Raw genomic sequence first — 13017 nt, forward strand, 5'->3', positions numbered from 1 at the left:
GGGGGCCGCAGCCCCAGTTTAAAGCGAAGCCCGCTTTTGAGTTGGCAGAGTGGGGGTTTTAACTTGGGGTGGTGATTTTCTTTACCAGGGGCCACAAGGAGGGCGGCTTTGTGGAATTTCTACCCTCAGGTCCTGGGTGACCCGAAGTGGAATTTAGTTCCTGCTAGCGCGGAGGGGCGGGGGTGACCCCAGCGGAGGGATACCGAGTAGAGCGCCACAGTCCCCTTCCTGGTCCCTTGAAGGGATCGGAAGGAGACTGGAGGCTGCTCGCCGACCGGGGTTAGAGCGCTGGGGAGGGAGGGGCGATGTGTTGGGCTGGACGTAGGTAGCGGGACTGGTCCTGCGGAAGATCCCGCAGTCCGGAGCCTTAGGGCAAAGTAGTCCCCGGCTGGAGTGGAGCAGGCGGGGAGGGAGGCGGCGCGGGCGGAGGCGCACGGCCGCGCGGTGCTGCGGCTCAGCTGATAATTGAAGGGACGACCAGCCGCCGCCGCCGACGCCGCTGGGGGGGTGGGGGGAGCCAGTGGAAGTTGCCGTCGCGCTACCGAGTCCGGACCGGAGACTTTGGGGCCTAACTAGGTAATTGGGACGCCGTTCTGAGCGGCCTTGGGGGAAGGGGCCGAGGAGGGCTAGGCAGCCTGAGCCGAAAGTCCCAAGCCGCCCGCTCGGGTCACCGTTGGCGACGCGGCTCTCGGCTCGATTTGCCGGCGGCGGCGGGGCCGCGGAAGGACCAGACCGAGGCTGACGGGTGAGGCTCCGGAGCGAGCCCGCGGCCTGGGGAGCCGGGGCCGCCCGGCTTGTTGGGAGGGGGGGGTGCGCCGGGTCTTCGCTCAGGCCTCCTGCGATGAGGAAGGCCCTAGGCGGAACCTGGGTAGGGCGTGCGGGACTGGGGGAGCCCAGCGGGGGCCGGGAGGGGACCGGAAGTGGTCTTTGGAACCTTGGAGGGCGTCTAGGAAGGGAGAAAGTGGGGGGCCGGAAGTGCAGATGGGGGGGCGTGAAGACGGCAAGGGTTCCCCGGAAATGGGACGGGGGGCCCGGAAACAGGGAAAGGGAGGCCTTGGGCTGTGGATGGCCCGGAAATGGAAACTAGGGAGCAGCTCGAGTGACAAGTGTTGGGAGGCCGGGGTCTGAGGAGGGAGAGGCGGGAGCGACTTGGGACCGCGGTACGGGTCTTCCTGCCGAGGGGGGGCGGCTGGGGGCGGGCAGAGCTGGCGCGGGGAGGCTTTTCCCAGCAGGGGAAGTCGAGGCTGGAGCAGGACGACGACGTGCCTGCCGGGCTGGCCGGGGCCGCGGTAGAGGCCGAGAAACTTGGCGGAGGGAAGCCGCATCCTCCCGGAAGACCAGCCGGGGAGGAGGTCGTAGAGGTTAACTGGGGCTTGGGGGAGGGAGGTGGGCCAATCGTCCTCCCAATCGTATTAGCATTCAAAGCGAGTCAGGCGATTAATATATGTGGATTACATAAAACCCATTACACCGTTTGTCCGTCAGTCCCACTCTTCCTTGTGATTCGCGGGTCGGTTTCTTGTAGGGAAACGAGTTACAGGGTTTTCCAGAAAATGAAGGTTTTAAGACCCAGCCTTGTATCCTTCTCTTCCTCGGAATAACAGAAAGCCTCAGTTAGTTAGAACGGAGAAACATTGCTAGAATTAAAAAAAAAAAAAAAAGAAACGAAATGCAGGTGGGGGGGGGGGCAGCGAAATTACACCTTGTAACTACTCTAGGTGGATGGGAGGGGATTGATTACCTCCGAGGTGAGAGGAGAGGGGCAAGGGCGCCTTCCCACCCGTCCAGCTGATTTGTTTCTGTTACTGCGTTTTATTTTGTGGGGAGAGGTTTTAGCTGTAGCTTGTTGGCGGGGTGCTGGGTTTTAGCGTCTTCGCTCCGTTAATTCGGGGCGGGAATGTTACTAGGTAAACGTGGGGGGGGGGTGGGGTGGGGTGGGGTGGGGGGGGGGGGGCGGTTGATGGCGCAGTAACTCTGTTCCGAGTGGTCTAACCGCTCTCCTGTCTCCCTAGTCTGAGCTCGCGATCTGGCCTGCGCTGCCAAATCACCCGATCTCCAGGCAATCTTCGGTTTGTAGGTCCTGTAGTGGTGTCTTTTAACTTTCTCTTGCTCTTGACTCTTAGATACTTTTGTCATTAAAAGTTTTTTTTTTTTTTTTTTTTAAAGACTCGGCAAGTTGAGGCTTAGAATCTCATCTCTAAAAACAACAAAAAAATGTGGTAGAAAAGTTGAAAGAGCTATTATTGAGTACGGTTAAAGAAAATGATGCTAGGAACAAAGGTCTCAGTTGTGTTAGAAAACAGGCAAGAGGCCTGTATATGAGGCCTTGTTTGTGTCGCATTTGGAGTTACTACAAATTTATGGATAAGAAGTTGTGGAGGACATTACAGAGACCTATTTTCTTAAGCTTATGCAGCTACTTCAGTATTAAATATGGTTTTCTACTTTGTATCCTGGTTGCTGCCGGGCTTTGTGTATGACTGCTTTTCTACGACTGTACCAATATAAGAATTGCAGAACTCTTAATTATTGTTTCCATCTGCTTCACCGTGTTTCAGGGTTTTGAGTAGTGTTTAAGTCTGCTCAGCTGACATTCAGTTTTTCTCTGATCAGGCATTTTGTTTTAGCTTTTCATATACTTTATAGAAGTTTGAGAACTCTTGGCAGTTCCAGAAAGTGCTATTGCAAAATTAGAAAGTATTGCCTGGAGGTCTAGGTGCATGCCTTGCCTCTAATCCCTGCACTCGGGAGGCAGAGGCAGGCGAATCTCTGAGTTCGAGGGCAGCCTGGGCTACAGAGTGACAGCTAGAGCTGTAACATTAACAGAGAAACTCTGCCTTGAAACAAACAAACAAAAATGAGCAAATATTAAAAATGGATGGGAGTCTAATTAGAGTAGACCAAAGTAAAAATTAGTACTTTCTGATTGAGGGGAGTGAATTTTTTTTACTTATTAAAACATTATTTCGAAGGTATTTTATTCAAGCTCCCAAAAACACATGAGTTATTTTAGTTTTGAATTACTGAAATAAATCCGAATTAAAGTATGAAAACAAATGACTTTGATTTAGTTAGAGCTTAAATCAGTGCAGAGGTTCCAACCAAACTTCTATTCCACGAAGCACTTGGCAGTTTTGAAGGGTCTGCTTTGTTGGCTTTGTTACCTTTTCCCCTCAGTCTTTTCTCTCACTTTGACTTCAGTCTTTTTCTCTGCCTCTGGTTCATCTACACTGCCACTGTCTAGTTCTAGAAGAGTCTTTTTGTTTCTCCTAATCCCAGTCTCCATTTTCAAGTCATCCTTTTTGTAGTCCTTTATGACTTTGTTTTCTCCTGCAATGTTTGGATACCACCACAGTTACTATCTCTTTTAACATCTTTCTTAAAACATCACCGTCTACTTTTGAGGATGCTTTTTAATTTTTTTCTCTTTTCAGCATAAATGTCCCTTTTTCACTTACACCATAAGCTTTACCTTCAAGCACACCATGTGAAGGACACCAGCTGAAGCTATTGAGTTACTTATTTTGGGTTTTAAAGACAGGGTTTCTCTGTAGCTCTGGCTGTCCTGGAACTCTCTGTAGACCAGGCTGAGTTCAAAATTCAGAGATCTGCCTGCCTCTGCCTCCCGATTGCTGGGATTAAAGTTGTGTGAATTTATTTTCCTCTCGACACAGGGTTTCTCTGTGAGAAACAGTCCTGCTGTCCGGGGAACTCACTCTGTAGACCAGGCTGACCTTGAACTCATGAAGATCCACCTGGCTCTGCCTCCCAAGTGCTGGGATTAAAGGAGTGTGCCAGCACTGCCTGTCATGATTTTAGTTTTTAAGACAGGGTTTTTATGTAGTCCTGCCTGTCCTGGAACACAAACACAGATCTGCTTGCCTCTGGAGTTAAAGGTCTGGAAAGGGGAGTACATTTTTTGAGTTCTGTTTTCTTTTATTCTGATTGTATTATGTTATCTAGTTAAGATTTTATGGTTTTATTTTATTATTTTTGAAAAATCTTATTTTTTTTTTTTTATATGTATGGATGTTTTGCTTTCATGTATGTCTGTGTGTCATTTGTGTGCTTGGCCCCCACTGGGGCTAGAAGAAGAGGGCATCAGATCCCTTGGAACTGGAATTACAGACAGTAGGTTCTGGGAATCCCCATCCTCTGGAAGAGCAGCAGTGCTTTGAAGTGCTGAGGCCTCTCTCTAACCCTGATTCTATTAAAAGAGACAGCACTAGAGAAGACACAGCACTGGTTTGAAAGTTAACATCATTTCAGTTAGTATTGGTGTGACCTTAAACTAGTCTCTTAATCTACTTGGTCTCTATTTTATCCCTAAAATGTGAATAGGTAATACTTTCACTGGGTGGTTTTGGAAACTCAGCACATAAAATGATAGTGGAAAAAAGATATCCCAGCCATTCAAGGAGGATGTTTGTATTAGGAAATTATGGTAGATGTTAGTGGTCCTTGTCTGTAAGGTAGAGTTGATACGCAGCAGAGAGTACTTTATAACTAGAAATTACTACTTAACTGGTAGTGGAACTTGAGACCAAATTCAGGGTTAATCTCCTGACCCCTGTCAAGCCCCGCCCCTTCCTGGTTGTCCTAGCGACGGCGGTGGCGTCCCAAGATGGCGTCGTGGCTGCCGGAGACACTGTTTGAAATTGTAGGACAAGGCCCGGCGCCGAGCAAAGACTATTACCAGTTGTTGATCACCCGGTCTCAGGCAAGTGCGAGCCGCGGGTTCCTGTCTCTCCTGACCCCCTTCCCCGCCCGGCCGGGACCGGTGATGCGGGCCGCTCTAGGCAAACAGCCACCGTGGCCTGCCGGAAGCGCCGCGTCTCAGCTCACAGCCGGAGATCTCCCCTCGTCACCTCTGCTCGGCGGCCCGAGAGTCGGTTCTCTCCCCGAGGCCGGCTCGACCCTGGCGAGCCCTCCTTTCCTCCCCTCACACGCCGTCCGCTTCCCTTCCTACCTCCCGGCTTCCTACCCGCTGCGTTTCCTCCGCGCGCCGGAGGAAAACAGGCGTCCCTGCTTGCGTGCCGCCTCACCTCAGCGTGGGAAGGAAGGAAAGAAAGACTCAGCCAAGTGTCCCAAGGAGGAGCCGGCAGGGGGAGAAAGGGACGGTCTCTTCCAGGGTAGGACTTAGTCCTGGGGGATTTTTTTTTTTTTTTTTTTTAAAGAACCTCAATGTAGCCTTTACTATTACCACATCAAAATTCCTCTTCCTAACAGGAATGGCTGACTGAAAGGTCTTTCCTTACCTTGCTGGAACCCCTTCTATTCTTTTGAAAGTGGAGGGGGTGCAACAAAAATGTTTCAGCTGCTCTGCTCATCAGCCCCACCCATAATGACATCTGCTCCACAACAATAAGGAGGATTATGTTATCGCTGGAGTAAAGTAACCCCGGGGGCCTTTTCTTTTCTTTTCTTTCTTTTTTTTTTTTTTTTTTTTTTTTTTTTTTTTATGTGTTCTGCTTGTCAAGGGTGGACTTTGGATAATGTAATGAAATGCTCTGGTTGAGCTGGGCCCACACTGAGAACACTGCAGATTCCTGACCGAGCTTATCCCAGTCAAGTTATTCATGCACTCCAAGTTTTAATAGGCCATATCCCTACAAAATTAAGTTTAAAACTTTATGTTTGTTTGGGTCTGGGTGTTGATTATCCCATCTGTTTTTTTCCAGGAGCTTTCAAACAAAAGAGTAATGAAGTAATGTTTCTTTTACCTGTAAAACAGTAATGATGTGTGCATTTGCTTTTTATGTAAGACCTAATAATACTGCAATGTAATAGCCTGTCAGCTTTTTTTTTTTTAACTCCTTAAGAATTTGACAATTAAGATTTTTGAAAGTTTTGTTTGGCTTTGTATGTGAAGTGGGTTGTGGTTTGATTTCTTTGTTTTTGGTTTGAGATAGGGTCTCACTGTGTAGCCCTGGATGGCCTGGAACTCAATATGTAGACCAAGCTGGCCCTGAGCTTAGAGAAATACATCTGCCTCTGCTTCCTGAGTTAGGCATTACAGCCACCTTGAGAGATGAGTTTTTTGGGTGGTTTGGTTTGTTTGGTTTTTTGTTTTGGGTCAATTTTTTTTTTCCTCTTCTCTTTGGCTCTGTGAGGGGTGGAACCCAGGGCCTTCTGCTTGCTAGACAATTTTATTACTGAGCCAAATCCTCCCACCTATATTAGATTTAAGATCGTCGATCCTAATAATTCTTCACTCTTTGTATGACTGACCTAAGACATAGTAGTCTTTTGGAATTCTGTTTTCCCATCTATTGCAAGTAAATTCCAATGTTATTTTGAATTTTAATTTACAGTCTTTACTGTATCTTTAAAATTATTCTTTTGAACACTTTCTCCTTGAAGGTCTGGTGTCACAAGGAGGCTTCTCTCCCTTCCCCCTTCCACCCCCAGTGTTTTAACCATTAGTGAATTGAGAATATCTGTCTACATGCCATCCTCTAAGTAATCTGCTATATGAAAACTTCCCAGGGGTTGGGGATTTAGCTCAGTGGTAGAGCACTTGCCGAGCAAGCGCAAAGCCCTGGGTTCGGTCCTCAGCTCAGGGGAGAGGGGGTTGCTGGAGAGATGGCTCAGTAGTTAAGAGCGCCAACTGCTCTTCCAGAGGTCCTGTTCAATTCCCAGCAACCACGTGGTGGCTCACAACCATCTGTAATGAGATCTGGCGCCCTCTTCTGTATACATAATAAATAAATAAATCTTTTTTAAAAATTAAAAAAAAAAAGAAAAGAAAAGAAAACTTCCCACAATATTCTTAACTTGTGTTTTCACTTTAAGACAAGGCATCTTGTAGCCCAGGCTGTCTTGAACAGGATCCTGATCATCCTGCCTCTAGGATTATTACAGGCATGAACCACAATGCCTGGCATTCTTTTGTTGTTGTTGTTGGTGGTGGTGGTAAACCAATGAGTTTCATTGGGGTTAGTTATGGGAATATGGGTAATGAGTTACTTTTTTTTTTGAATGTCGAATGCTGTTTATTGAAGTGGGGAGGAGGTCTTAAATACAGGCTTACAGCACAGTGGGAGAACCCAGGAGGGCAGAAGTTTGCTTCAGATGTTTTATAATCTTACATCTAAGCTGTTAACACCCAATATGCAGGATACACAGACAAGGAACTTCCCTTAAGCATTCAGGAGGGTGGAATCTCCCAGGGAATTAGCATAGGGAGGATATCAAGGTCAAGGCCTGCAAGCAAGACAACAGTTACCCAAAATGGGGGCCAGGGCCCTATAGGTACCCCCCTTTTATTAAAAAATGAGCTTCTGACTTAGGTTGCGTGTGATGTCAGCAGGTCACCTTACCTGTGCCTGAAGAAAGAAAGAGAGAGAGAGAGAGAAAGAAAAGAAAAAAATCCCTTTTTCATTAACAGATCAACAACTGTTCTTTAAACTAGCAATGGTGGGAAAGACGTTTATTGCAGCACTGGAGAGGCAGAGGCAAGAGAATCTCCAAGTTCAAGACTAGTCTAGTCTACATAGGGAGTTACAGGCCAGCCAGGGATACATAGTGAGGCCTTGTCTCAAAAATTAATAGGAAAGATGTTTTAAAAGGACTATTATTTGGGACCATATTCTTTTTATCACTCACTCACTTGTAAAATCCTTCTCAAGACCAGTCCATTTTTTTTTTTTTTTTTGGTTTATCGAGACAGGGTTTCTCTGTAGCTTTGGAGGCTGTCCTGGAACTCGCTTTGTAGACCAGGCTGGCCTAGAACTCACAGAGATCCACCTGCCTCTGCCTCCTGGGTGCTGGGATTACAGGCGTGTGCCACCACCACCACCACCGGGTCCAGTCCATTTTCTTTATCAAATACACTACAGTTCTACAAAATAAGAGTTCATTTCAAATCTGATTAAGTTGACCTCTTTTCAAAATTAAATTTGTTGTAAAAAAATAAGTCAAAGGGGTCTGGAGAGATGGTTCAGCAGTTAAGATCACTGACTGGTCTTCCACAGGACCTGGGTTCAATTCCCAGCACTCACATGGCAGATCACAAACGTAACTCCAGTTACCAATGCACATAAAATAAAAATAAATGTTTTTTAATAAAAATAAGTTTTTTAAATCTTTAATAAACAAAAGTCAAAAATAATTATAGTCTTGAAATATATTATGTCTAAGGACAGGATAATTTTTCTAAGTCTACATACAGGAAACGGAGTACTTAGTAAGAGGTAGCCTGGCATAAGTATTTAAAAACAATTCTATAGACCACTCTCTCTGGAGAAAGCCATGTTTCTCTTCTCTGTTGATGCCCAGTTTAACCCTTTTTTTTTTTTTTTTTTTTAATTTGGAGAGGTGGTGGGGGTAGATACTTTAATTCCAGCACTAAGGAGGCAGAGGCAAACAGATCTTTGAGTTCGAGGCCAACCTGGTCTATAGAGTGAGTTTCAAGACAGCCAGGGCCATACAAAGAAACCCTGTCTAGGAAAAAACAAAACAAAAACAAAAACAAAAAACAACTTTTTTTTCTTGCCAGGTATAGTGGCATACTTTGTGTAATTCCAGTACACAAAAGCAAGACTATTCAAGGCCAGCCTGGTCTACATAGCAAGTTCCAGGACAGCCAGGGCTACACAGAGAGACCCTGTCTCAAAAATAAAAATTAAAAAAAAATTTTTTTTAAGCAAATTAAAAACTTCATGTGCTAGCAAGATGTGTCAGGAGTTAGGGGCACTTGCCACCAAACCTGATGACTTGATTCTGATCCCTGAAACCCACATGATGGAGAGAATGGACTCCCAAAAGTTGCCCTCTGACCTTCACATGTATTTTTCCATGTGTCTCTGTGCTCCCTCTACCTCATAAGCAAACACAATTACACACACATCAAAGAGAAACTGTAATAATCCAAGTATCCTTAAATTCACAGATGTCCCCCTGCCTCTCCCTCTGAGAGCTGGGATTAAAAGCTTGTACCACCACCACTACACCTAACCATTGCCATATTCTATCCTCAATGTCTCTATTTAGTCCAAGCTAGCTTCAGCCTTGCCTTAGTGCTGGAATTGCAGGCATTCACTAACCATACCTAGAATATGCTTCTATTCCTACAGAGGCATTCTCAATGAATAATTTAATGCTTTAAAGCAAATCTCTGATCCTAGCCCTCAGGAGGCTGAGTTAGGAAGATTTCAACTATAAGGCCTTTGAGGGCTACATAGTAAGTTATGAGGCCAACTTGGCCTACATAGCAAGACCATCTCTAAACAGAAACAGGGCCAGCAAGATGGTGCAAGGCACTTGCTGTTAAGCCTGATAAACTGAATTCAATCCCCAGGAACCACATGATGGAAGGAGAGAGCCAACTCCCCAGTTATTTTCTGACTTTTACATATGCACTGTAGTACACACACATAAATACACACAAATAAATGCAATTTTAAGTTTTATAGTAAATATAAACTTTCTCAGCATAGCTTGAAACCAGTGTAGTTCTAATCTCAAATCTTGCCTTTACTATGATAATCTTAAGGCTTAGAAAAAGGAACACATTTTTCTTTTGAGGAAGTGGGGTAGGGAGGTAGAAAGGGTCTCTCTGTATAGTCCATGCTTGTCTAGACCAACTAACCTTGAATTCACAGAAATCCACCTTCCTCTACCTCTGAGTACTAGGATTAAAGGCATATGTGGCCAATGTACTATTTCTAAATCAAAGATTCATCCATTATTCTCACTCTAGTTTTAATAGTGTGTATACTGAATCTTAATGTTATGAGAACTAGTAGATTTATGGTATATCAGACTAGAAAAACATTTAACTATTACTTAAGCTGGAGGTATTTTTATATGTGAATCTAAGAAAATCTCAATTGTTTTTCTGAAAACAGATATTTTCCTTAATCAACAACTTTATATATATATATTACTATAAGGAAAAAAATGAGATTCCTGGCTTCAAAGAATGTCCCATTCATCCAACACCTTTCTTTTATATACCAGATACTATTCTAGAAGCCAGAGAATTACCAGTGACAGCCACTTTCTGTCATGAAACTAGGAATATTAAAGTTAGTGTTATTTAAACTTAGATTTTTTTTCTAAAAGAAAAACAAAACATAGGTCTCGCTACTTAGCCCAGGCTGGCCTTGAACTCAAGATCCCCCTGCTCCAGACTTCTGAGTGATGGAGTTACCAGTGTGAGCCCTTCCTTCCAGTGTTGAGTATATATACTCATTCATAACCTATTGCCAAGTTAGCAGTATAGATACTTCAAAATCCATGAACCCAAAGAAAGCCCAGAAAATTGCTTTATGGTTGAGGCTACTAATGTTACAAATATTTTGTATTCTGAGACTGGAAGCCCATTGGTAGTGTTTGCCTGTTATACATAGGGGCTTGGGTTTGAGCCTCACCAATACTCCTATGCATACAAAAATTCTCTCTTAGCCAAACAGTGGTGGCACACACCTTTAATCCCAGCACTCAGGAGGCAGAGCCAGGTAGATCTCTGAGTTTGAGGCCAGCCTGGTCTACAAAGTGAGATCTAGATCTAGGACAGGCACCAAAAATATACAGATAAACCCTGTACCAAAAAAAAAAAAAAAAAAAAAAAAAATCTGTCTTTGTTGTTTTGTTTTTGTTTTACAAAATGTTTTTTCATAAGTGACAGTGATGGCACACGCCTTTAATCCCAGCACTCAGGAGGCAGAGGCAGGCAGATCTCTCTGTGAGTTCAAGGCCAGCCTGGTCTACAAAGTGAGTTCCAGAACAGCCAGGGCTGTTACACAGAGAAACTCTGCCTCAAACAACAACAACAAAAAGATGGTTCTGCTCCTCTAGAAGACTATTCCTCACCCACATAGTGGCTGACAACCATCTGTGACTCCAATTTCATGGCATTTGATGCCCTCTTGTGACTTCCTCAAATAGGCATGCCCATGGTGCACATATATACCTTCAGCCAAAACATTCATACACATAAAATAAATCTAAGGGGGAGGGGGACTTTAGTGGCGGGGGGACTTTAAGTGCAGTTGTGTTTTGGTATTGTACCTGGAGTTACAGGTGCTTATGAGCCACCTGACATGGGTGCTGGGAACCAAACTCTGGTCCCCTAGAAGCATAGCAACAGCAAGCATTCTTAACTCTTAAGCCCGTTTTTAAAAAATTAAATTAAGCCGGGCAGTGGTGGCACACGCCTTTAATCCCAGCACTCGGGACGCCAGCCTGGGCTACCAAGTGAGTTCCAGGAAAAAGGCGCAAAGCTACACAGAGAAACCCTGTCTCAAAAAAATTAATAATAATAATAATAATAATAAGTTAAAATTCTATCTTCTGGGGGCTGGAGAAATGGCTCAGAGCAATGTGGCAATATTTTATGTATGCGCTAACAAATAAAGCTTGCCTGAATATCAGAGGGCAAAGCCAGCCACTAGCTAGCCTTAGGGCCAGGCAGTGGTGGCACACACCTTTAATCCCAGCACTTGGGAATTTCATGCCTTTGCTCCCAGTACTTGGGAGGCACACATGCCTTTAAGCCCAGCACTAGGGAGGCTGAGACAGGAAGTGATATGGCTGGACAAAGAAAGGAATATAAGGCGGGAGGAGACAGAAGCTCAGTCCTTCAGGCTGAGGAATTGGGAGGCGAGAGGTGGCTGTGGCTTGTTCCCTCTGATCCTTCAACATTTACTCCAATATCTAGCTCTGGGTTTTTATTAAGACCAATTAGGATTCATGCTACAGAGCACTGACTGTTCTTCCAGAGAATCTGGGTTCAAGTTCCAGCACCCACATGACAGCTCACAATTGCCTATAACTCCACCTCCAGGTGATCCAAAACCCTCATACAGACATGCATGCAGGCAAAACACCAATGCACATAAAAAAATTAAAATAGCCTGGCGGTGGTGGCGCATGCCTTTAATCCCAGCACTCGGGAGGCAGAGCCAGGCAGGCGGATCTCTGTGAGTTCGAGGCCAGCCTGGTCTCCAAAGCGAGTTCCAGGAAAGGCGCAAAGCCACACAGAGAAACCCCTGTCTCGAGAAAAAAAAAAAAAAAAAAAAAAAAAAAAATTAAAATAATCATTTTTTTTTAGTTTCTATCTTCTTTGTTGTCTTTACATATCTATAGCTGTATAAAAAGAATGATTATAAATGTTTGTTTAAAAGGATAAAAAATTTCTATCTTCTTTATCCTCAAATGGAAGTATTGCTTAAGGTGGCCAAAGCCAGTGACTTAGGTTTAATGTCGAAAGTTTTAGAAACAATAGCCATGTACTAAGGAAATCGGAGGTAGTAGATTCCACTTCTCGAAGCTAATAATATAAATGATCTTCTCAGGAGTACCAACATGTAATGGCCACTCCCACAGATAAAAGGAGGAATCAGGCAATAATGTAATCTTGTTTATCTATTACAAAATCCCACCCAGAACTACCAAAACCTGAAGATGTAGGAATATAGTTAACTTGATAGTGTGCTTCCCTAGCTTGCCCAGAGCCCAAAAACTGGGCTTGGCTTAGTGGTACACACCTGAGAAGATAGGGGCTGGAGGATCAGAAGTTCAGGGCCCTCTTGGAAGCATAGTTTTAGGCCAGCCTAAGCTACATGAGACACGGTTTTGATGTCCATACCTAAAAAGAATAGAAAGAAACTAGAGTTAGTCTTTTTGCTTTGTTGAATGTAAGTGGAAAATAAGGCAGGAGCTAGGGATGTGGCTTAATTGTGGTGTGCTTCAATAACTGAGAAAAAAGACACAACGAAGTATTGCACTGACTGGCTTGATTTGGCCTCAAATAAGGGATTTCTCTGGTAAACTGAAGTCATTCAGTGAGCAATAGATTGCATATTTTTGGAGGTAGATGGACGCAGTTGACTTGATACTGGGTATTTTTTTAGAGGACCTAGAAATCTGAGAATCCTGCTTTTCTGGACCCGATCCTCACACACCCAGTTCCCGGAAGCCACATATACAGTTGGAGGAGGGCACAGAGGTACATCTGCTCTTTGCTTCTGCCTACTTTTTCCCATGTCCCTATGGGAAGTCTGAGTTTGT

The 13017-nt window shown here is 44.7% G+C and overlaps 2 protein-coding genes across 3 annotated transcripts in view; one reads left to right on the forward strand and one right to left on the reverse strand.

Annotated features, from left to right (window-relative positions):
• The window catches only part of Trip12 (thyroid hormone receptor interactor 12), a 114400-nt gene extending 113075 nt beyond the window's left edge, over nucleotides 1-1325 (reverse strand). Inside the window, exons 1-2 of the mRNA XM_036173649.1 lie at nucleotides 1054-1325; nucleotides 188-946 (exon numbers count right to left, since the gene is read on the reverse strand). Of these exons, the coding sequence (XP_036029542.1) occupies nucleotides 188-946; nucleotides 1054-1325 (1031 nt within the window). The remainder of the gene's footprint in view (nucleotides 1-187; nucleotides 947-1053) is intronic.
• Nucleotides 1326-4592: 3267 nt separating this feature from the next.
• The window catches only part of Fbxo36 (F-box protein 36), a 71431-nt gene continuing 63006 nt past the window's right edge, over nucleotides 4593-13017 (forward strand). For both annotated transcript variants that reach the window (XM_036172818.1, XM_036172819.1), the window contains exon 1: nucleotides 4593-4720. In XM_036172818.1, the coding sequence (XP_036028711.1) occupies nucleotides 4625-4720 (96 nt within the window). In that variant the 5' untranslated portion in view covers nucleotides 4593-4624. The remainder of the gene's footprint in view (nucleotides 4721-13017) is intronic.

Source organism: Onychomys torridus, chromosome 23, assembly GCF_903995425.1.
Source record: "Onychomys torridus chromosome 23, mOncTor1.1, whole genome shotgun sequence".
Lineage (NCBI taxonomy): Eukaryota > Metazoa > Chordata > Mammalia > Rodentia > Cricetidae > Onychomys > Onychomys torridus.